This window comes from Trichosurus vulpecula, chromosome 6, assembly GCF_011100635.1.
Source record: "Trichosurus vulpecula isolate mTriVul1 chromosome 6, mTriVul1.pri, whole genome shotgun sequence".
Lineage (NCBI taxonomy): Eukaryota > Metazoa > Chordata > Mammalia > Diprotodontia > Phalangeridae > Trichosurus > Trichosurus vulpecula.
In genome coordinates this window covers 247,906,773-247,927,924 of record NC_050578.1, presented here as the reverse complement: position 1 = coordinate 247,927,924, position 21,152 = coordinate 247,906,773, and the positions used below count along the sequence as shown (strand labels likewise).

The window sequence follows — 21,152 nt, the reverse complement described above, 5'->3', positions numbered from 1 at the left end:
CTAGAAAGGCGGAAGCTGGGATTCCGGCAGCGGCCGCGGCCTGAGGGGCTTCGCCCGCTCCTTGCGACCCTGCGGGCGTCCCTGACCGCGCGCCCCGCCCTCGTTCTACGCGGGGCCCTGGAGTGACCGACCGACGGAAGAGCAGACCGGTGCGGGTGAGTATCCCGGGCCCGGGAGGCCGTGCGCGGCGGGAGGAAAGTCCCCAGCCGCTCCGTGCCTCAGTTTACCTCCTGGGTAAGCGAGTGGTCGCGGGCCCGCGCCCCCGAGGAAAAGGAGACAAGCCGGGAGGGGCACGGTCAAGGCCGCCCGCACCTATTAAGCCCCTGCTGTGTACCAGGCGCCCCAGGCCGGAGACAGACCCGGGGGCTGAGAGGGTGACTCGGAGAGCGCCCTAAGGTACCTCCGATAACGTCTTCGTGGGTGACAGATCGAGCCCAGGTGCCGGGGAGGACCTTGAGAACCGATGAGGAAACTGAGGCCCAGGGAAGCTCCGCTGACAGCCTTTGTTCAGGGATCAGACTCAAACGCCCGCCTCGGGGAGCCGGAGGCTGGTCCACTTTACAGATAGGGAAACCGAGGCCTGAACAGGTCAGGTGACTTACCCGCGGACACACGGAAAGTGAGGCAGGACTTGAATTCCCCGCCCTTTAATTTTAGTGCCCTCCCTGTTGATTATCTCCTATCTATCAGGGATACCTCCTGGTCAGCGCATAGTTGTTGGCGTGCTCATCGGCTGCTGTGATCCTAGGGAAGCCCCTGAACCCGTACCTCAGTTTCCCCATCGTTCAACGGGAATATAGCACCTTCCTCTGTGGCTTGTTGTGAGGATCAAATGAGATAATTGCGAAGCGCTTAGCATAATAGGCGGTGGTGGTGATGGTGATGGTGATGGTGGTGGTGGTGGTGGTGATGGTGATGGTGATGGTGATGGTGAGCACAGCTGGAGGCACATAGTGGGTGCTTAATAAATGATTGCCTGACTGGGAAGCTTGTTCTCTACCTCATCTCAACTCCATTTTACAGATGGGGAAATTGGGGCTCAGAGAATTTAAGTGACTTGTCTGTAGTCATAGTAAGTGTCTGCAGCAGGATTTGAACCCAGGTTTCCCCCACTCTTGAGTGTGGCTCCCTGTCCACCAAGCCATTCCTCCTTACTGGGCTACATAAGTAAGAACTTCCCAACAGCAGGTGCCATCTAACAGGGTCTTAATTAGATTGGACGGCTGTAGTGCTTGTATTAATTAGAACTAAACCATTAGAGGGGAAGAGTCCAGCATTTATGAAGCACTTGTTCTGATGGGTCAGGCACTTTGCTAAGCTCTGGAGAAGCAAAGAAACAAGACCCGCCGCCAAAGGGGCTGGCATTGTCCCAGGGGTGACAGCGTGCAAACAGAGTCTGCAGTGGAGGGGGCAGGTAGTCTCAGAGGGAAGTCACAGGCAGTTGGAGGAACTGGGAACGGCCTTCGATGGAAGGGCAGATTTGAGTTGAGTCTTGGAGGAAGCTGGGAGACTGGACGGGCAGAGCATTGCAGGCTGGGGCCTGTGTGAAGAGCAGCAAGCAGGCCAGCTGGATGCGGTCCTCGGGGATCTGAAGACTGGACCTGCCTTTCCATTAGTAGAGGGAACTGCCTAGTGAGGAAACTCCCTCTAGTCCGCCCTTGGTAGCCTTGGAGAGGAGGAGCAGCTGACCCTGAATCACAGACAGGATTCATCTGAGCCAGGACTTAAACCTACACGCTGGGCTTCCTTCACACTGTTGGAGCTAGGCCCTGCCAACCCGGGCCCCCCTGCTCCCACCCAGTCTGCTGAAGGGCTCCCAGTGTCACTGGAGGGCACCAGGTCAAGGCTGGTTGGTTGTAGAAGGAGAGCTGGAAGGGACCTTTGAGGTCACCTAGTCCTACCCCAAGTTTTACAGAAGAGAAAGGATATGACTTGTCCAAAGTCACACAAGTAGTCAGTGGCAGAGCTGGGATCGGAACCCCTGCAGTCTTGGAGAGGTGCCCTCCTGCTGAGGAACGGCTTACAGTACGTCTTCTGCCCTCCTGTGCAACACGTTGAGATGTTATTGTGCTCCTTCCTTCTCTCTGACAGTCTTTGAGTTACGTGTTTATAAAGCTTCTACACGGAACCTGACTCCTACTTCCCTTTGTCCCTGGCAAAACAAACAAACAAGCCAGCAGGTATTTATAGTTCCCTGGTTAACTCAGAAGAGGGCCTAGAGAGTGCTTCCTCTAAAGTTCATAGGATAAGAACATTTCTCCCACTTCTTTGCATGCAGTGGTTTCAAACTTTAAACTGTTCCAGACTTTAGTTCATTAAAACTGTTCCTGGTATTTGGTGTAGGGGAACTCCATTGTGCATTTGGGAGGGACTTGAACAGAAAGCCTAAAGAATTCACATTGATTCTTTACTTCTACTCCATGGATGTTTATTGTATTACTTTTGATTTAGAGAAAGACATTACCAAGTATAGCCACATACACAGGTAAGGAAGGTATTAAAAAAAATTCACAACTGTTGTTACTTCCAATTTCTTTGTGAACTGAACTACTTTCATTCTGGGTAATAAAGGAAGTAGCCTGGCATCATGGAAAGAACAGAGGGCCTGAATCAAGAGCCGTGGGTTTCAGTAGAGGCCCTCCCCTTGACTTGTGAGGTGGCCTTGGCCAGTAGTACCAGCATCCGACACGGAAGGCCTTAAGGTTTACTGTGACAACTTGGCTCGCCTCTCGGGACTTCTTAGATGATCTCTAAGATTCCTTCTAGGTCTGACAATTTAGGAGGCTGCATTTTGCTGATTGAGTGTCTGAGAGATGACAGTACTCTGATGAAGTGGAAAGAGTCTTGGCCTTACAGTCAGAAAATCTGATTTCAGATGAACGCTCTGACACTTAGGATTGTAACTGGCAAGTCATTGAGCTTTTTCAAACCTTGTTTCTCCACCTATAAAAAAGAGATAATTGCAATATCTGCCTCACATGGTTGTTGAGAAGAAAGCACTTTCTAAGTCTTTTTGTGCCTGCCATACAGAGGTACCTCATTGTCACCCTAGAGTAGTTAAATGTGCCCTCGGTCTCTCACATGCTTTATTTTGTTGTTGTCTCCATGACTGAGGCCCTTTCATAAGGTTTCAGCAACAGCCTACATAAATGGTAGAATGTTAACGCTAGAAGGGGCCTTGGAGATCTCCAGCGAATCCAAACCCCTCATTTTACAGATGAGCAAACTGACTCCCAGTGGGGTCATATTAATTGTCCAAGGTCACAGTGTTGGATCCAGGACTCAGATCACCTCCTTCTAGTCCACCATATTACAGAATACTTTAAAATCACAACCTTAATATTGGCACAGTTGGGTTTACATTGAATTTTTTAAGAGAACTTTATTCCCAAGTTCTGACTGTGAGAATCATTTGTTATTCTTCACTCCATTGCCTATATTTTAATTCATGTATGTGGAGTCTGTATTCAGTCTTTTGAATTTTAATTCTCTCCCACTAATGCTTTAAAAATTCCTATGTTTAATGAACTCTGTTTGCCCTTGCATCATACAACAATCATAGCTTCTCTAAGAGTCTTAATACCAAAAAAAAAAAATGGTCCTTTGACAATACTTTGTTTACACTTCTGTTTCTTGCAGTCTCTTGCTTTGTGTGTCAGGTGTGATGTTTTTCTTAACATCCTGTGAAAACTTTGATCTGACAAGCTTTCCTGACCTTTACTTATCCTTCTCCCCACCTGTAGCTTTAGCTTCTACGAGCCAGTTTTTGTGTCCTTTCTTTTCTCCCTTTTCCCTCTCTCATTCCCACCCTGGGAAACCTAACATGACTTATTAGATACTTAGGTGCATAGTGATTAATGGGAACCTCTGGTATTTGGACATATTCTTGATGGTATTGCTATGGGTTGTAGAATCAAAAGAAGCTTGTCTTGGTTGCCTAACAACTTTCTAGTCAATTGAAGAAGTCTTTCTCGCACACAGCATTCAGAGCGGCAAACCTGGAGTCCCAGCAGGAAAGAAAGCTACCATCAGCTGATGGTTCCAGCATGCTAGTGAAAGGGGAGTTACTGTCTGCTCTCACCATCAGTTATCCACTCAGGGTGGAGAAGGAAATGACAAACCACTCTAGTATCTTTACCAAGAAAACCCCAAATGGGGTCACAAAGAGTCCGACATGACTGAAATGACTGAACAGCAGCAACAGGGTGAGAGCTTTATTGATAAAGTAATAGCTCTCATTTACGTAGAATTATAAGGATTTCAAAGTACTATACGTCTTTTATTTCGTCTTTGAGATAAGCCTATGAGGTAGGTGCTAGTATATTATTGTCCCCGTTTTATAGTTGAGGAAATAGGCTGCCAGAACGTGACTTTTCCAAGGTCATACACTGAATATGTGTCCGAGGTTGGGTTTGAATCCAGGTGTTTCTGACTCTTGAGTTCAGTGGTCTGTCATGTACATGTGGACATTTGGAAATCATCCAGCCCAATACCTCCCACCCCTTGTAACAAACATACAGAGTCAAGTAAAACAATTTCTCTCATTGCTTATGTCTAAAATGTGTGTCTCATTCTCCATGTCGAGTCCATCACCAGGAGGTGCGTGACCTAGCTGCTATTTCTAAAATATTTTTAAAATTTGGAAGTCATTCATTTGGCCCCTTCTTTCTAGAGGCCTAGAGAGGTGAAGCTGCCTGCCCAAGGTGATGACTCTTGGTCAGGGAGCCAGGCTGAAACCTCCCATGTCCCCTTCATCCCCTTCTGTGGCTTTTCTAGTATATCAGACTGCCTAGAAGCATCAGGAGAAACCAAGGACTTGAAGTCAGAAAGACCCAAGTTCAAATCCAGCTTCAGATACTTACTAATTGTGTGACTCTGGGCAAGTCCCTTCACTGCTTTCTGCCTTGGTTTCCTCAACTGTAAAATGGGGAGGCACCTGCCTCCTAGAGTAATTGTGAAGATTGAGATAATCGCCTGGCACATAGTGGGTGCTTAATAAATGCTTGTTTCCTTCCTGGTGGCATATGCTTCCATTCCTTGAGGGAACTTGGAACTGCATCAAATAAACAGTGTTCTGTTTTGGGCCTTTTTTCTCTTTCCAGTGTTGCCATTAAAGGTAGAGTGAATACTTTTTGACACTATGTATGAAGTACAAAGACAATGACAAATGGAGTATGTGATTTTGATTCCTAAAGCAAGGAGTATTTATTTTAATACCTGATTGATGTCTGTAAGTTGCATCTTTACTGTGAATTTTTTCCACCAAAATTGGGACTGATTATTTAACGTATTTTCTTAGAAATGTGTTTGCCAGAAAAGATATGTTTAATTTGTGGGAAAAGCCTTTGAGTTTTTTTTTTTTGAACAGGGCTGAGAAAAAACTAAAATCAAGACTTCCAACAAAATGAATTGTTTGAGGAGTGAATAGAATATGTATCTTTGGAAGAGGAAAAAGTGGGCTTAACTGAAGAGCTTCCTCTTTGGTCTCAGTCACCAGGCATTTACTTAGCTCTTGCTGTGTGTCAGGTACAATGCTAAGCACTGTGGCTACAGATAAAGGCAAAAACACAAGCCCAGCACTCTAGAGGTTCTGGTTTTAATGGAGGAGCCAACATACAAATAACTACATATGCATAAGATACGTACAGTATATGGAGGGCAGGGACTCACAGCATCCCTATTGCTGAAACTCCAAGGAAAAATGAGAAATATTTGTCTTACAAAGCATTTTAAAATATTCACTTGGCAGCTTTTGTCTGGGGTGTGGATTATAGTTGTCATCATCTTTTCATTTATATTAAATGAAAACCTACTCAAATCTTTGTGTGTCTCCTGGTGGCATAGAGATGACGCTGAGTTCTCAAAGGTAGTCAGAACACAAGCTCTGGCAGCTCCCAGCAGGCAGGAAAAGCTGGTCCCGGCCCAGTGACAAGGTGTATGCTGTCTGAGGGGGAGCAAAGCTGAGTCTGGAAGTGTTGTTACCAGGCAGGCAGAAGGCTCATGAATCTTGTATCCAGAACAGCTCTCAAGTCACTTTTACAGCCTGATGGCTGAGTCTGTACCAATGGAGGGAAGAATATATACGCTGGAGGAAAAAACCACACTGGTTTTGAAGAATGAATTATTAAATGGGGACATTACCCTCTGGGAAAATTGTATGAAATATTAAAGTGGACTGTTTTTCAAATATTTGGTCAGAGTTGGGGCTTTATCAGCAATACCACCTCAGTAGATACAGTTCAGGAAAAAATGGGCACGTGAGCCCTGGCCTGGTGGATAAAATGCTGGCCTTGGATTCAGGAAGAGATGTGTTCAGGTTCTACACCTGGTGCTTACCAGCTGTGTGATCTGAGCTATTGCCTAATGTATCCAACAGGGTTGGTGGTTGTGGGCTCAGAGGAGTTAAGATGTACTTTGTAAACCTTAAGGCACTATAAACCTTCACTTTGTAGAGGTGAGAGGGCCACTAGTGGTGTACATTACATATATTTTCAGACTTCTTTGACATATTGCTCAATGGTGCTGATTTTTTCCTCTTTTTTCCTTTTTTAAAAAGATCTGAGATTTTATATATACATACATACATATGTATGTATATATATACATATATGGTGCTTTGTAAATTGTAAAGTGCTATATTAGTCATTATATAAAAGCATATTCATATTTTTCTCTAAAGACTAAAGAGCCATGTGTCTCCCCACTTAAAAAATATTTTGCCATTTAATGTTATAAAATACATTCAGGGAAAAAAAGTACTATTCTCACTTTAAGAAATAACAGGATTTCTTTATGAAGAGTTGCACATGTCACGTATAGCAGTAACCTACAGTGTTTCTAACGGGGCTAGTAAAAACAGTGACTTTCTCGTAGTGAGCATGTCAGTATGAATTTATTTTGCCTGCTAATTTTGCTTTATTTACTCATTAAAAAGCCATTTAAAGTACATAACATTTTTGCTTGAATTTTTAAAATACTGATTTCAGTAACAGAAAAGAGGTGACAGATGAGAATCTAGGAAGGTGTCATAGAAAGGCAAGCGTACATAAAGGAGAGACTGAGGTCTCATGACATTTATGATATCATGAGGTTCATGATATTTATGGTGATGGGCAAGTTTCATCATCTTTGTAAACTTCAGTTTCTTTACAGTGTCTTAGATGTAGGGGTAGAAGGGACCTTAAATATCATTTGGTCTGACCCTTTCATTTTCCAGGTACAGAAAGTGATACCCACAGAAGTTCAGCAGTTTGTCCAAAAGGACTCATGGGAAAAGCAGAGCCAGTACTTGGAACTCAGGGTATTCAGACTCCACAGCCAGGGTGGTTTAGATTTTGGTTTTTACCCAAGTATTTTTTTGTACCATATTGCTACCTAAAAAGAGGCCAGAATGATAACCAGAGTACTTACCTCAAGATGGTTGTGAGCCTGAAATGAGATAATAGGCTATGTGACATTCTTTGCAAGCCTGAAAGTGAAAGATAAAGGTCAGCTTTTATTATCAGTGTTAAAAAAAATTCAGCATTTTCATGGCAGAGCTATACTGAGTAGCCAAACTGGCCTTTAGAAATAAGTCTGAACAAGATATCTCAAATCCAAACCAAGTGTCTTTTTTTTTTTATCCTGGGAAGCATCTATTTCTTTGTTAAAATATTTTTTGACTCTGAAACTAGAAAATATTGAAGCCAAAGATCAATTAGCCAGAAATTTAAGACAATAATAACCACTCTCCTCTCCCCACAACGGGACTCATGATGACCTACCTGGGTCCAAACAATGCCTCAGACCCTTACTGTGTGAAACCTTGGCAAGTCATTCATCTCAGTCTCAGTTTCTTCAACTGTAAATTGAGAGTTGGATTCAATGGCCTCTAAGTCCTCTTCCAGTTCTAAATCTATGATTCTTTGATCCTGTGATATCCATTTGCTTTCATTTTGATTGTCATAGTTCTTTGGGTTAGTTTGAACTACGATTTTAGACTGCTTGATTCCTGAGAAACAGTGTCATACATTTTGTTAATTTTATACCTTTAGAATAATAGCTAGCATATTTGACCATTTGTTCAATGTTTGACCATTTTAAAACAAATGAGATCTTATCTATCACTGGGAAACATTGTGGTAGAACTAATTATTTCTAACTACCTGTTTTGACATTTCATTCCAGTTCCTAAGCAGCTGCTTAGTAACAAATAAGCTGCTTACAAAGAGAAACTTACTTTCAGATTCTTAAAACAATTGTGTAACATCATGTAAACAAAGAAAAAAATGTCACCACTCAAAGCAAAATATACTATTTAGACAGGTACTCATTGTTTAAAAAAGGTAAAATATAAACATCGTTTATTGAACACTATCACTTCCAAATTTTTTTTTATACCAGATAGACAGACTGACGGAGCAAGAGGGCATTTCTTAATATTAAGTGCATAGGTTGTTCCAGGTACCTTGCTAAGTCCTAGAAATGCAATTACTAGGCAAAAGACAGCACCCGACAAAATAAAAGGGAGCTGAAAAAAGATGGAGGAAGGTGAGCAGTAGTCTTGAGCAGAACCAGGTTTGAAGGGGTATGGCTTGCCTGGGCACTGCCTTAAATGGAAGTTTCCAGGGAGAAACTTAACAGTTGGAAGAGGCCGAGGCAGAAGGAGTGAATGCTTTGCCAGCTTGAGAAGCTCCTTTGGCTCAGGTGAAGTAGCCAGGGAGGCCTGGGCTGAGCTTGTTTTGTTGTTCACAGAGTCACTGTATTCTCACCTTAGGTACTAAGTCTTGCTGTAAAATATTCTTTTTATATATATATTCTTAATAAAGTGAAAATGGTTTATAATTTTACCATTGAGCTCACAGGCTCTTACAACTATAAGTGGTAATTTTCTTAACACAGAACACTGGAGAGGTGAGAAAGAAGTAAGACATCACACCTTAGTTTTTTAAATGAGATGTGGTTTAGTGTGGTTTAAAGAGAATCTGTGTCTTGTGTGTTCTAGGTTTCAGTTAATAAAAAGACTTTATAGAAAGGGATTATCAGTTATGCATTATAGTTGTGGTAGTACATCAAAGGTTCACTTTTATTCCAACTTTGTTTTCTGAATGAGCACATCAGAGATCTTAAAATTTTTATAGATATCGACACTATTGTAAACCTATAAACATGTCATTTAGAATTCTATATTCCAGCTACACTGGCCTGTTGACTGTTGCCTTTATACAGCATCCCAGCTCCTAATTCAGTTCCTGACTTGGAATAGCTGTTACCCCGGTCTTGGAGTGTTCTCCACCTCTTCTCTGCCTCTTGGGACCTCTGTGCTGTCAAGTGCTTGTCACCTTCTACAGTAGGCCTTTTCTGATTCCCCCAGTGATTAATGCCCTACCCTCCTCCCACTATTTTTTATGTATGTTGGATATAGTTTATCAATGCGCACGTTGTTTCTTCCCCTCACTAAGGGGAGAGACTGTTGGCTTGGCTTCTTATCCCCAGTTTTGGCACGTGGTAGACTGTTAGTTAAATGGTCTTAATTTAACTGTGTGGGCAGTGTGGTAGTGCATATCTGTAACCCCAGCTGTGGTCTCTTGAGCTCACAAGTTCTTAGCTGAATGGGTGATGCTGATTAGGGGCAGTGCTGATTGGATGTCTGTATTGTTTGACATTAGAGCCCCTGGAAGTAGAAGGCCATTAGTCTGCCTGCCTAAGGAAGGGAGAACCAGCCTAGGTCTGAAATGGAGCAAGCAGGTAAAAGCTCCCTCCGGTTGGTACTAGAATGGGCTTATGAGTATCCCCTGCATTTCCCACCTGGGAAGATGGAGATTCCTGGTCTTAATTTTAAAAATACATCCATGCATGCATATGTAAAGCTCAGGTATATGTGCACATGTATACGTACAAACAGTGTAGGGAGCTGAGAATATGAAGACAAAAATGAGAGTCCTTGGCAAGTCTTGTGTGAAGGTGCTTGGGGTAGCAGAGAAGAGTGCCAGACTTGGAGGCAGGATACTTGATCATGTGACCTTGGAGCCAGTTACTCAAGCCCTCTGATCCTTAGGGTTTTTTGGTCCCAGAATAGGGATAATAAGAGCACCCCCACTCAGACAGGGCTCTTGTGAGGATCAATGAGATATTGTATGTTTTAAAGTTTAAAGTTCTATGTGCGTCAGCCATTATAATTGATCATACCAAATGAGAAGTGATTGGGACCAAAGAACATAGCATCGTGGATTTAAAGCGATAAGAGATTAAAGTGATAATCTCACTTGATTCGCCATCAGCTGAGGCCCGGAGAGATTGAATGAGGTGTTTAAGACCGCCTAGGTCTCAGTATAGGGCAGAGCTGAGATTCAGAGCAAGATCTGCTTCCTCCAAATCTAGCACTCCTTCCATTGCACCGTGTTGACATTCATTTGACATTTATTAAGCACCTATGGGTGTTTGAGGTGTCAGCAATTCAGAGATGGATATACACTATTCTTACTCTCAAGGAACTCAAAACTTAACAGAAGAAAAAACGTTTATACAAACAAGCATACAAGGGAGGGTCAGAGAGCCCTTGGAATGTTTGAAGAGGAAAAGTGGGTGGGTGGGTAGTATCAGGGAAGGCTGAATGGAAGAGATGTCATCTGAGCCAAGATTTGAGGGAATAACTACTTTGCTTAAAGCCAAAAATTGGACAAAGGCAATGGGTGCTAAATAAATCCAGTTTTAAGCATTTTTTTCTTGCTGTTTCTCTAGAGAAGTTGCTTGGTCATCTAGCAACTATGAGTCTGGTAAACTGTGAAGACAGCTGCGGTGCCAACCAGCCAGACAGCGACTGTTGTGCTGCCATGGCCAGTGCCTGTAGCACCGGCGCAAAGGAGGACAGTGTGAATGGGAGCACCATTCCTGGGAACCTTTCTAGCTCCCTGATGGATGAGATTCAAGGCTATGATGTGGAGTTTGATCCACCCCTTGAAAGCAAATATGAGTGTCCCATCTGTCTGATGGCTTTGCGGGAAGCTGTGCAAACCCCATGTGGCCATCGGTTCTGCAAAGCCTGCATCGTCAAGTCAATAAGGTAACGAAACATGGGAGAGAGCTTGTAGTTTCTCAAGAGGTGGTTTCACGGGGTGAGAAGTTGTAATGTAGGACACTGGACAGTAAGCTGAGAAAACTGAATTCTGTTTCCAGCAACAGTTGTTAAGGTAACTGCCGTGTCCCCCAGTTTATAAAGCCATTTCTTCCTGATCTTGTGAAAATTGAGAGTAAAATCATCCTACTCAGAGAAAGGACATAGACGTTTCACTTTTTTATAAGACGGCAAGACCAGAACACAGAATGGTAGCCACAAGCTACTAGTAAAGGAGCAAACTTAGTCGTTTTCTTTGTAAACGAGCTGTCAGTATATTTTTTTAATATCTGGCTCAGCTTGGTCATGTTTATGCGCAACAGTAAGAATGATTTACCCCACACCTTTTATTAGTAAGGCAATACAGCTATCCATGGGATTTCCATGAAGGTTTTAAAGGTCCGCTTCTAAGGAAGCTTTAATTTGCACTGCGCCTCTCTTCACCAAGGGCAGCTTCAAACACTTCAGGGGGTTTCTTTTATAAAAGCTATAGCACTACAATGACAACTGTAGGTGAGTAACTCACCATAGTTCACTACAAATTACAAGGGATGCTTCTTAACACTTGCACTAAAAAAAATGGATGGCTACATCCTGAAGACAATGACGATGACAGCCCACCACCACTACCACCACCGCCACTACCGCTACCACTACCATTTGCATTTCCTCCTTCTCTCCCCCCGCCCCCTTCTTCCTTTTAAAAATTATTCTGAGATCCATATGAAGTAGTTAAGAAACTAGTGTCTTTATTTCCAGGTAAGAAGTCTTCGACTCTCTGAACAAATTAAGGGTTCTATCTCCCTAGGGCCATAAGTAGTTGATTCAGGAATAAAATCCAACTTGTCTGAGTTCCTAGTTTAATGCTACATTGAATATTTAATTTTTAGTACTTCAGTGCGTACTTCCCAGGCCCCCTCTCCATAAGCATGAACAGCATCTTTAGTGTGGATTGAGAAACTCAGTTGGGCATTATTTGGAAAAAGCACCCAGGAAACCAGGCTCTTGGCTCAACTTCTGCCTTCATTGTTCCCCTCAATGCTTCTTCACACAGTTATGTAGTACATAGAACTAGGGTTTGGTTATTAAGTTTCCTCTTATTAAGTTAGGGATGTGTAATGGGTCACCAAGTGTTCCCAGGCTTAGAAAGCTAGGCAAGCTGAAGCTTTTGTTTTTTTTAAATTAAATTAGTGATGTTTTCCTACACGGAATGGGACTAGAAAAGGAAGCAAAACCCACAAGAGGAAATTTGAGGGTTTTCTTTTTTTATATTCCCCTCTAAAACTTCCACTAATATTAATGCTCATAGAAGTGGTATTATATAATGTCCTCACCAGCTGCTGTTTAGAATGAGAAGACCTGGGTTCAAGTCCCAATTCTGCCACTTAGTATTCATGTGACTTCTAGGAAATCACTTCATCTCACTGTGCCTCTTTTTCTTCATCTGTAAAATGAGAGGCTGGTACAAGGTACAAGGGTACAAGGTCTATTCCAACTCAGTGATTCCAGTAACCAACAAAATGTATTCACTCCTCTAAATCTAATTCTGTTTATTTCAAAAGGAATTCTGGTACTCCAGGTAACAGTTTTATATTTTGTATAACTATCCTGTATATTTTGTAGGCATCCTGTATATGATCTAGATTTAGCATCTTTAATTTTTAAAGTATATAAACGCCTGCAATTTCATGCTTCAAACATCACCTTATTCACTATGAGGGAATCTCAATGTGACCCAGATAAAGGATCCTAGAATGTGCATGAAGAACCAGACTTTTTAAAACTTGTGATAGGAATGAGCGGGCAGAGGCTAGGACAGGGCTGGGGAACCTGCGGCCTCAGGGCCACCTATGGCCCCCTAGGTTCTCAAGTGGCGCCCCTTGAATCCAAACTTCACAGAACAAATCCACTTAACAAAAGGATTTGTTCTCTAAAGGCCGCACACAAGGACCTAGAAGGTCACCCGGCCTAGAAGATAATGATAAACAGATAAGTAAGGCCAGAAATGGTAACTGCCTTCATAAGGAATGAGGAAGTCCTAGGATATGAGGACTAAGGGTGACCCAAGACATGGCACCAGGGGATATACATCTTCATGATAATGACTCCCATTTATGTACTTTACTGTTCACCACATATTTTCCTCATAGCAACCCTGTGAGGTATAACAAGATCAAAGGAATCTTGCCTCCCCCTTCTCTATCTTGCAGATGACAAAACTGAGGCCTGGAGAACTTAAGTGACTTGCTCACATTTTTGTATTGAGCGCCAGCTGTACTTGACCGTGCACTGCTGACTCCATATCCGTTTCTCTTTCCATTGGTTCTCTTAAAACCACTTCCATTGATTGTGCCAAAGCTTCGGTCATGTTTAAGGTGTAACCAGTCACAAGAATGCCCCAGGACAACTCACTGGTTTGATTGATCCAGCCTTCCTTGGGACTCTTGGAAGTACTCTGGTCATGTTAAGTTGAGGCAGGGTCCCTAGAATGTCATTTGACTACTGAGCTTGTTGTGACAGGATATCCATGCTGTCCACGTTGTTCTTCTTCAGATGTCTGCCAGTGAGTTTATCCACTTAAGGGCCCCCCATCTCTTGTGGTGTTAAACAGCACCACAGTTTAAAAATCCCTTATTGATTTATACCGTGGAGATGGAATGTAATTGCCCTGTTTCCAGCAGGTACCATAGATTATTTTGGTAATCCAATTGGTTATCCAGTACTACGTTCTGTAATAGATATTAAATGGAGAGTTACGTGTGTTTGTTGAATAAGAGTTGTTTGAATTTCCCTCTAATAATGGTATACATTTTCTTTCATTTATTTATTGTAGAGATGCAGGTCACAAATGCCCTGTAGACAATGAAATACTGCTGGAAAATCAGCTATTTCCTGACAACTTTGCTAAACGGGAAATCCTCTCACTTACGGTGAAATGTCCGAATGAAGGTTGCCTGCTGAAGATGGAACTGAGGCATCTAGAGGTGGACTGTAAATCTGTTTTCTGTGCTGTAGTATTTCCAAAGCAGCTTAGTTTTGGTAACCTTTGATTGTTGGGGGGGTCACCGCATACACATGGAAAAATGGAGACCCAGAAGTGAAAGAGAAGTCAGCGCTCTTTTCCTCTTCCTGCCACAAATGTCCTTGTGTGATTCTGATCTGCAGCAAAGCTGGCCTGGGCTGTACAGGCACCACACTTGACTCCCAGGCCCCCGTTTCTGCCACTTTGAAAGAAGAAACCTGTCTTGTTACTAGCACCTTTTGCCGTCATCCCTTCATTGTTGTCTTCCTTGTACTTTTGTTCCCAGGTTCTCATAAATCGTGTACTTCTTTATTAACTAGATGGGATATCCCGATAGCTAGCGATTTAAATGAAGTGATGAAACTAACGGTGGCATTTGCTTTTACATGAAGTAGTTTTAGCGAGACCACTCATGTCAGTCAGCGGCTTAACCACACTGCTTATGTTGCACTTGAAGTTTAATGACTTGGCAGGAGATTTTCCACTGCTCCTTAGAATAGCTCCTCCTTTTGGTAATTCGGTATGGACAAGACCTGCACATTGAGAGGGCTTTTGTTCTGTGACTCTGAATCTGTTCCTGACCGAGTATGTGGCAATGGTGATAGAGTTAGAGACTGAGATCTGTGATTTGACCTTTCCTGTGCCAATGCAGGCTGGCAAGTTCTCTGCCACATGAAGTCTTAGTTGCCCACAGCACTGAGGGCCCTGCCCCCATGCGGCTAGTATGTGTCAGAAGTCAGACTTGAATCCGGCTCCTTCTGGCTTAGAGACTAGCTCTTTTGTCTCTGCATATTTGAACTTGGCCGATTTACGTTTGCCCTATACATTTTTAAATCATAATTATTATTTGAAAGTACTCATTAAAGCAGCCATATTGTACTGTTCTGGGTTACACAATGTCCATGTTCTCTCCTATCTGAATAGTAGGTAAATCACCTTGCAGAGATTAGGTAGAACCTTTCCTCTTGACAGATACTAATTAGTTTTCATTTTGCTCTTCTTACAGGATCACCAGACACATTGTGAGTTTGCCCTTGCAGAATGCCCACAGTGCCACCTTTCCTTTCGGAAATATCTCCTTCACAATCATATGCTCATGGAATGTCCAAGGAGACAAGTGTCATGTGTGAATTGTGCTGCTCCAATGCCCTTTGAAGAGAAAGAGGCATGTACTGACCTGTGTTCTGCCATCTTTTATAGGCAGCCTAGAATTCAATACCAGTCTGCATTTGAGAGGGACGGGGAAGGGATGGAACTCTTATGCCATATGGCATCATGACATAATGAGTAGGGCATTGGGCTGCGAGTTGGGAAGATAGGGGTTCAGATCCAGCCTCTGATGCCTGACTATTTGTGTGGTGCTGGACAAGGCCCTTCACCTCTGTATAGTCCGGGCGACTGCTTAGTCTTCACTAGTGTGTCATAGGAAGGTTGCAGTCTGCAATGGTGGATGAGGTCGCCTTAGTGGGATTTCCTTCCACTGATGAAATCGCGTGTCCTTCGTGTATGGGTTAATAGAACTTTTTAACTTCATTCCCACTCTGAGCAAATTAGTTTTCAAAGCTTAAGAAGGCTGAAATATAGTTTCACTGAAATGATGGGAAGGTTAAAAATGTATAGATATTAACTTAAAGAAGGCTGTTCACTGAAGCATTTTGTCACATAGAAGCTTCCCAGGGAAAGAGTTACAAGAAAGCTGTTCTGATCTGTATTCCTGCTTCCTGTTTCTTAAAGACCTACATTGGAAATATCTAGGGTATTCAGGGTCAAGTACGTGAATAGCACAGAGGAAATAGCCTTCCAAAAACAAAAGTGGCACGATGCCCAGGGGTTTCTTTGGGTAGATTTATGCAAACCTGAAACATTTGCCATTTACCTTTAGAGCACCTTGATGATGTAGGAGGTTGTTTCTCAGCTTTATAGAGAGGAGGCTTCTGTGATTTAAGAGTATGCTGTCATTGACAAAAATAGAAATAAGAGTGCAGGCCTCCTGACTCCCCATCACAAGACCAGCCTTCATAGAGTTTGTATTACCTTGTAACTGTTGCTATTCATATAGTTCTCCAAACTCAAAACGATTGGGGAAGTCACTGGTGCAGCACATAGAGGGTCGAACTAGGAGTCAAGAAAATTTGACTTCAAATCTGGCCTCAGATGCTTCCTAGCTGTGTGACCCTGGATGAGTCACGTGACCTCCGTTTGCCTCAGTTTCTTCATCTGTAAAATGGGGATAGTGGTAGCACCTGCCTTTCAGGGTTGTTGTGAGTTCAGATGAGATAATAGCTGTAAAGCTCTTGAGCACAGGGCCTGGTGGAGAATAAGTGACATGTTAACGTAGCTGTCATGAAATAGACAAATGAAATTAGCCGACTGCAAGTGGCACGGAAGAGTCACTGGAGGCGTAATTAGAGCAAAGTCACATCCCCCTGCCCCACCCTCCAGTCTGTAGAACCAGTACAGTGACTACATTTAACTTCAGGCCCGGGATTTGGTTTTCCAAACTAGGGACTCAAAGATTCTTTCTGGTGATGAGGGGATTTAATGATAAGAGTTGACTTGTAACGATGGAGATTCAACATAGCAAAACTCATATACCAGGAATGATTCCATTTAGTAACCTCTTAATACAAGGCCTTCGTTAGGAGGGGCAATTTGAATTGTCCGTGGGGAACTGGAAGTAGTACTTAACCTAAATCCCGCCAGCCCCAACTGTGTTTTTAGCTGGTAATTAGGTAAAAGTTGAAGGGCTATTGCCTTTTGGTCAGTATTCTGTTCAGAGAACTGGAACACTAAATTAGTATCATGAATATCCTGGGAAAAATGGAAAAGTAAGCTCTTGAAACTGTTGAAGTTAATGCTACACAAATCTTCCTGTTCCTGAATAATTTGGGCTAGGTGAAAAATCAGCTGTACACTTGCTTAGTTGATAATGGGTAAGATACAATATAGCTTATGTATTTTTCCTTTTCCTCCAAAATGCAGTTCCATGACCAGAACTGCCCATTGGCAACAGTCTTCTGTGAATACTGCAACACCATGCTTATCCGGGAACAGGTAAAGTGACTTCATTCTTTTTCACAAATTCATACATTCACTCAAAGCTCCCAGGAAGGGGGTCTGTGTCACTGAGCTGGAAATGAAACGTCAAAAAGTATTTTAAACAGAGATGCTCCTTAGCATGGCCGAAGGTCAGGGAATTCTTTTACGTAGGGAAGTAGCCTGCTTGAGCTAGGTCAACAGTATCAGTCACTTTCTGTGAATGGCTCCAAACTCTGAAGAGGCATAAGCCTGGAAAGCCCCAAATCTCTGCAACAAAGAGAAGGCTGAAGTTGGAGTGCTATGACCTAAATTAGAATTGTGGACGTGACCCTGGGCAAGATGCTTCACCTTTGGCCTCAGTATCATCATCTGTAAAATGAGAGGGTTGGGCTGGATGGCTTCAGTGGCTTCTTAAGGGCCCTTCCAGCTCTTGATTTACATAAGCTGGCTGTGTATATGTGTATGTCTATGTGTGTATCTATCTTCACCTCCAGCAAATTGGTAATTTCTAGATAAAGGGTTATTTGAACTGAGCATTCCATCTTCAAACACCCAATCTTTAAGTTAGTAGACTGAGAATTTTGTGTCAGATATACCTTTGCTATGGTAAGTGTCCCTTAGAGAGACAGAATCCATCTGAGGAAGAGGGAAGCATAAGATAAAGCAAGTAGAGTCAGTTCCACAGTTTTCTCTCTTTCCTTTCTGACATCAGTTGGTCGTAGGCTTTTAAGCCTAATAAGAAGTTCTAAGGTATCTTGGAATTTATAGTCCATCGTGAGTATGCCTTAGGTAGCAAGCTGGGCATCCCAGATGGAATGGATATATGGTTGACTAGACAGTATCTTTGACAGTTTAGATGGAAAGTTCTGCCTCATTCCTGTCTTAAAACTTTTGGGCAATTCAACAGCAAAAATAGGAATTGTTGGTAGGAATTTTAATACAGCCATGAAATCTGTCAACACAGAGATCAATATGTAGTAACTTGCTCAACAAGTGCTAGAAAAATCCTCCAAACCTTTCTGTTTGGTTGATTGTGCTGCTGAAATGACCAGTTGAGTTTATCTCTAAAAGACAAAAGCATTCATTTTAATACACTGCGTTTTGCCTGTTTCCCATGCCACAGCCCCCAATTCCCTTCTCAAAATTTATTCTTTCTTTAAAACAAGAATATATCACTTTTGAGATCTCACAAAATAACTAAGGTTTTACCAACCTCAGCTTCTAAATATAGTCTTCGGTGTCTTATTTTGCCTTTAAAACAGAGGAAGAAGCCATTCGGGCGCTATTCAGAGAAGTCTATTTTCTGTAAAGGTTCCTGCTGCATCAGAATGAGGATGGCAGAAACAAGAATCAGGATTGTGTCTTTAGAACTTCTGTCACATAGCACGGAACTCTGTCTACAGTGTTAACCAATAGAGCTAAGCAATGCTATGCCACTACTGGCAGGCCCAAAAACAAAGGAACAAGATAAAAGGGGGAGCAGGGAGAAGATGGAGGCAAAATGTGCGTGGGGTGGGGGGTATGGAGGGTCCCCAACACTGAAGGGCTTTAGGTGGCCCTTAGCCCTGTTCCATGGTTATACCACACTGATAGCCCAGGGTGAATTTCTAGGTATCGTTCAAGTCAGTTCAGACAAGTCTCTTTCCTCTGAAAACCACTAGAGGGAAGCCTATACCAACGGTAGGACAGTTTCTTGTCTTCCCCAAAATCTAATTTGTATGAAATCTTTTGGAATAATATGGGACTTAATACTGCTTAACCTGTAGTGTGTGACTTTGAAATTGCATTTACTAATAGTTTATTGGAAATTGCAGTAGTCACTTTAAATGTGATCTGCTCACTGTGTGGAGAAAAGCATGTCTTGAAGGGAAATGTTTGTTTTTGTTTTTTCAGATGCCTAATCACTATGATATAGACTGCCCCATAGCTCCAATTCCATGTACTTTCAGTACATTTGGGTGTCGTGAGAAGGTAAGTTTTGTTTTAGCTCTTGTTAAATTGTGACATTTATATTGCTCAGCAAGATGCTGCAAAGAAATCTAGTGTTTGGTCACTGGAAGTTCTAAGAAAACTGTAATCAGCTTTTAAGAGCCGATGGGATGTTGTTGAGTTCCAGTCCAGGCCTTATCACTGATGTCTCTGAGGCTCAGTCTGCTTTTTAATAATGACCAGAACATCTGCCTCACGCACTTGTTGTGAGAGTTCACTGGGAGAATGCACATAAAATGCTTTGCAGACTTCAGAGTAATAGATATGTTAGTCATTCTTTTCATTTTTCGCATTTATCTCTGTAGATTATCCCTGACCTTCCCTCATTCTTCTCAGTTTGACTGTTCTAGTCACTGACTATCATCAGTTTTTGTTCTAGATGCAGAGGAATCATTTGGCACGCCACCTGCAAGAGGACACTCTGGCCCACATGCGAATGATGGCCCAGGCCATCGAGAATATCAGCATTGCAGCTTTCAATTCTGGGCTCCCCCCCCGGGAGACCCCTCCCTACGATGGCAGCTCCATATCCCGGACCTCCTCGGGATGCCCCCTGGATGTTCAGAACTTCCAAGAAACCATCCAGCAGTTGGAGAGTCGCCTTGTGATACAAGACCATCAAATCCGAGAGCTGACTGCTAAGATGGAAACGCAGAGCGCTTGTGTGGGGGACCTCAAACGGACCATTCGAACCCTTGAGGACAGAATTGCTGAGATGGAGGCGCAGCAGTGCAATGGCATTTACATCTGGAAGATTAACAACTTTGGGATGCACTTGAAATCTCAAGAAGAAGAGAAGCCTGTCGTCATCCATAGCCCTGGATTCTATACTGGCAAACCTGGCTACAAGCTCTGCATGCGCCTTCACCTGCAGCTGCCAAGCGCTCAGCGCTGCGCTAACTATATTTCCCTTTTTGTCCACACGATGCAAGGTGAGTATGACAGCCATCTTCCCTGGCCCTTCCAGGGCACAATACGCCTTACTATTCTCGATCAGTCTGAAGCACCTGTGAGGCAGAATCATGAAGAGATCATGGATGCCAAACCAGAGCTGCTTGCCTTCCAGAGGCCCACCATCCCCCGGAACCCCAAAGGTTTTGGCTATGTGACTTTCATGCACTTGCAAGCCCTCCGGCAAAGGACCTTCATTAAAGATGATACTTTACTTGTTCGTTGTGAGGTTTTGACACGCCTGGACATGAGTAGCCTAAGGAGGGAGGGCTTTCAGCCACGAAGTACTGATGCAGGGGTATAGTGAGTGGCCCCTGGCTTAGGAAAACTGAATCTGCCCTGTCCCAGTCGCCTCCCAGTGATATGGTCCAGACTTTATTTCTGGTGGCCTTGAAGTCAGTTTAAAAGTCCTAGTTCTCCGAAAGCCTCTAAGCAATGAAACACAAATCAAAACAATGATTTAAAAATGTAGTATTTTATTACTCAATCACAAATTCTGTACCATTACCTGAAAACCATAGATGAAAAGTCTAAATCTGTGTCACCATCCTAAGTCCTCAGTCCTTCTGTGACAGTCTGCATTGAAACAGTTTTCCCTTTGGGTTGAACACTTCATCTACTTATACAAAAGAATGGAATCCGAGGTGCCTTTAATGTATTTTAGCTGTTTTGTTAGTCTGAGGATGTCTTTTGTTCTTTCTCAGATAAAGTCAGAAGATCAACAGCAAAGGATTTTCCCATGAACTTTATCCAAAGGATGTTATTTATTATCCAAAAGTCATAACAGAGCCATTGAGAGCCTCCTCTTCCCTGGATAATCAGAAATTTCTTTCAAGCCATGTTGTTTTGATGATATTAGATTTAAGTAAACTGAGAATCACTACTGCCTTATCTACCCCAAAAGAAGAGAGAGATTTGAGTTCTCAAAATTTTGACCCCCTTTTAGCGGTCAAGGGATCTGAGCTGAAGTTTCCATTTGCTGCTTTTTTTCTCCCAGGGAATTACCAGTTACAAGCACAATGATTTTATAACAGTCTTAGACTTATCAAAAAAAGTTTT

The 21,152-nt window shown here is 42.8% G+C and overlaps 1 protein-coding gene across 1 annotated transcript; it reads left to right on the top strand.

The window, feature by feature from the left end:
• The first annotated feature begins 80 nt into the window (after positions 1-80).
• Positions 81-20,792, top strand: TRAF6 (TNF receptor associated factor 6). The gene is made up of 7 exons (XM_036763685.1): positions 81-155; positions 10,720-11,041; positions 13,926-14,076; positions 15,121-15,279; positions 17,097-17,168; positions 19,047-19,124; positions 19,522-20,792. The coding sequence occupies exons 2-7, from the start codon at positions 10,746-10,748 to the stop codon at positions 20,395-20,397; spliced, it is 1,632 nt and encodes a 543-aa protein (XP_036619580.1). The 5' UTR covers positions 81-155; positions 10,720-10,745; the 3' UTR covers positions 20,398-20,792.
• The last annotated feature ends 360 nt before the right edge of the window (positions 20,793-21,152 follow it).

What these genes read in the sequence shown, in the direction of transcription:
- TRAF6 (XM_036763685.1), top strand. Translation starts at nt 10,746, where the DNA reads ATGAGTCTGGTAAACTGTGAAGACAGCTGCGGTGCCAACCAGCCAGAC. An exon ending in TGCATCGTCAAGTCAATAAG is followed by an intron (nt 11,042 to 13,925) that starts GTAACGAAACAT and finishes TATTTATTGTAG; the next exon opens with AGATGCAGGTCACAAATGCC. An exon ending in CATTTGGGTGTCGTGAGAAG is followed by an intron (nt 19,125 to 19,521) that starts GTAAGTTTTGTT and finishes TTTTTGTTCTAG; the next exon opens with ATGCAGAGGAATCATTTGGC.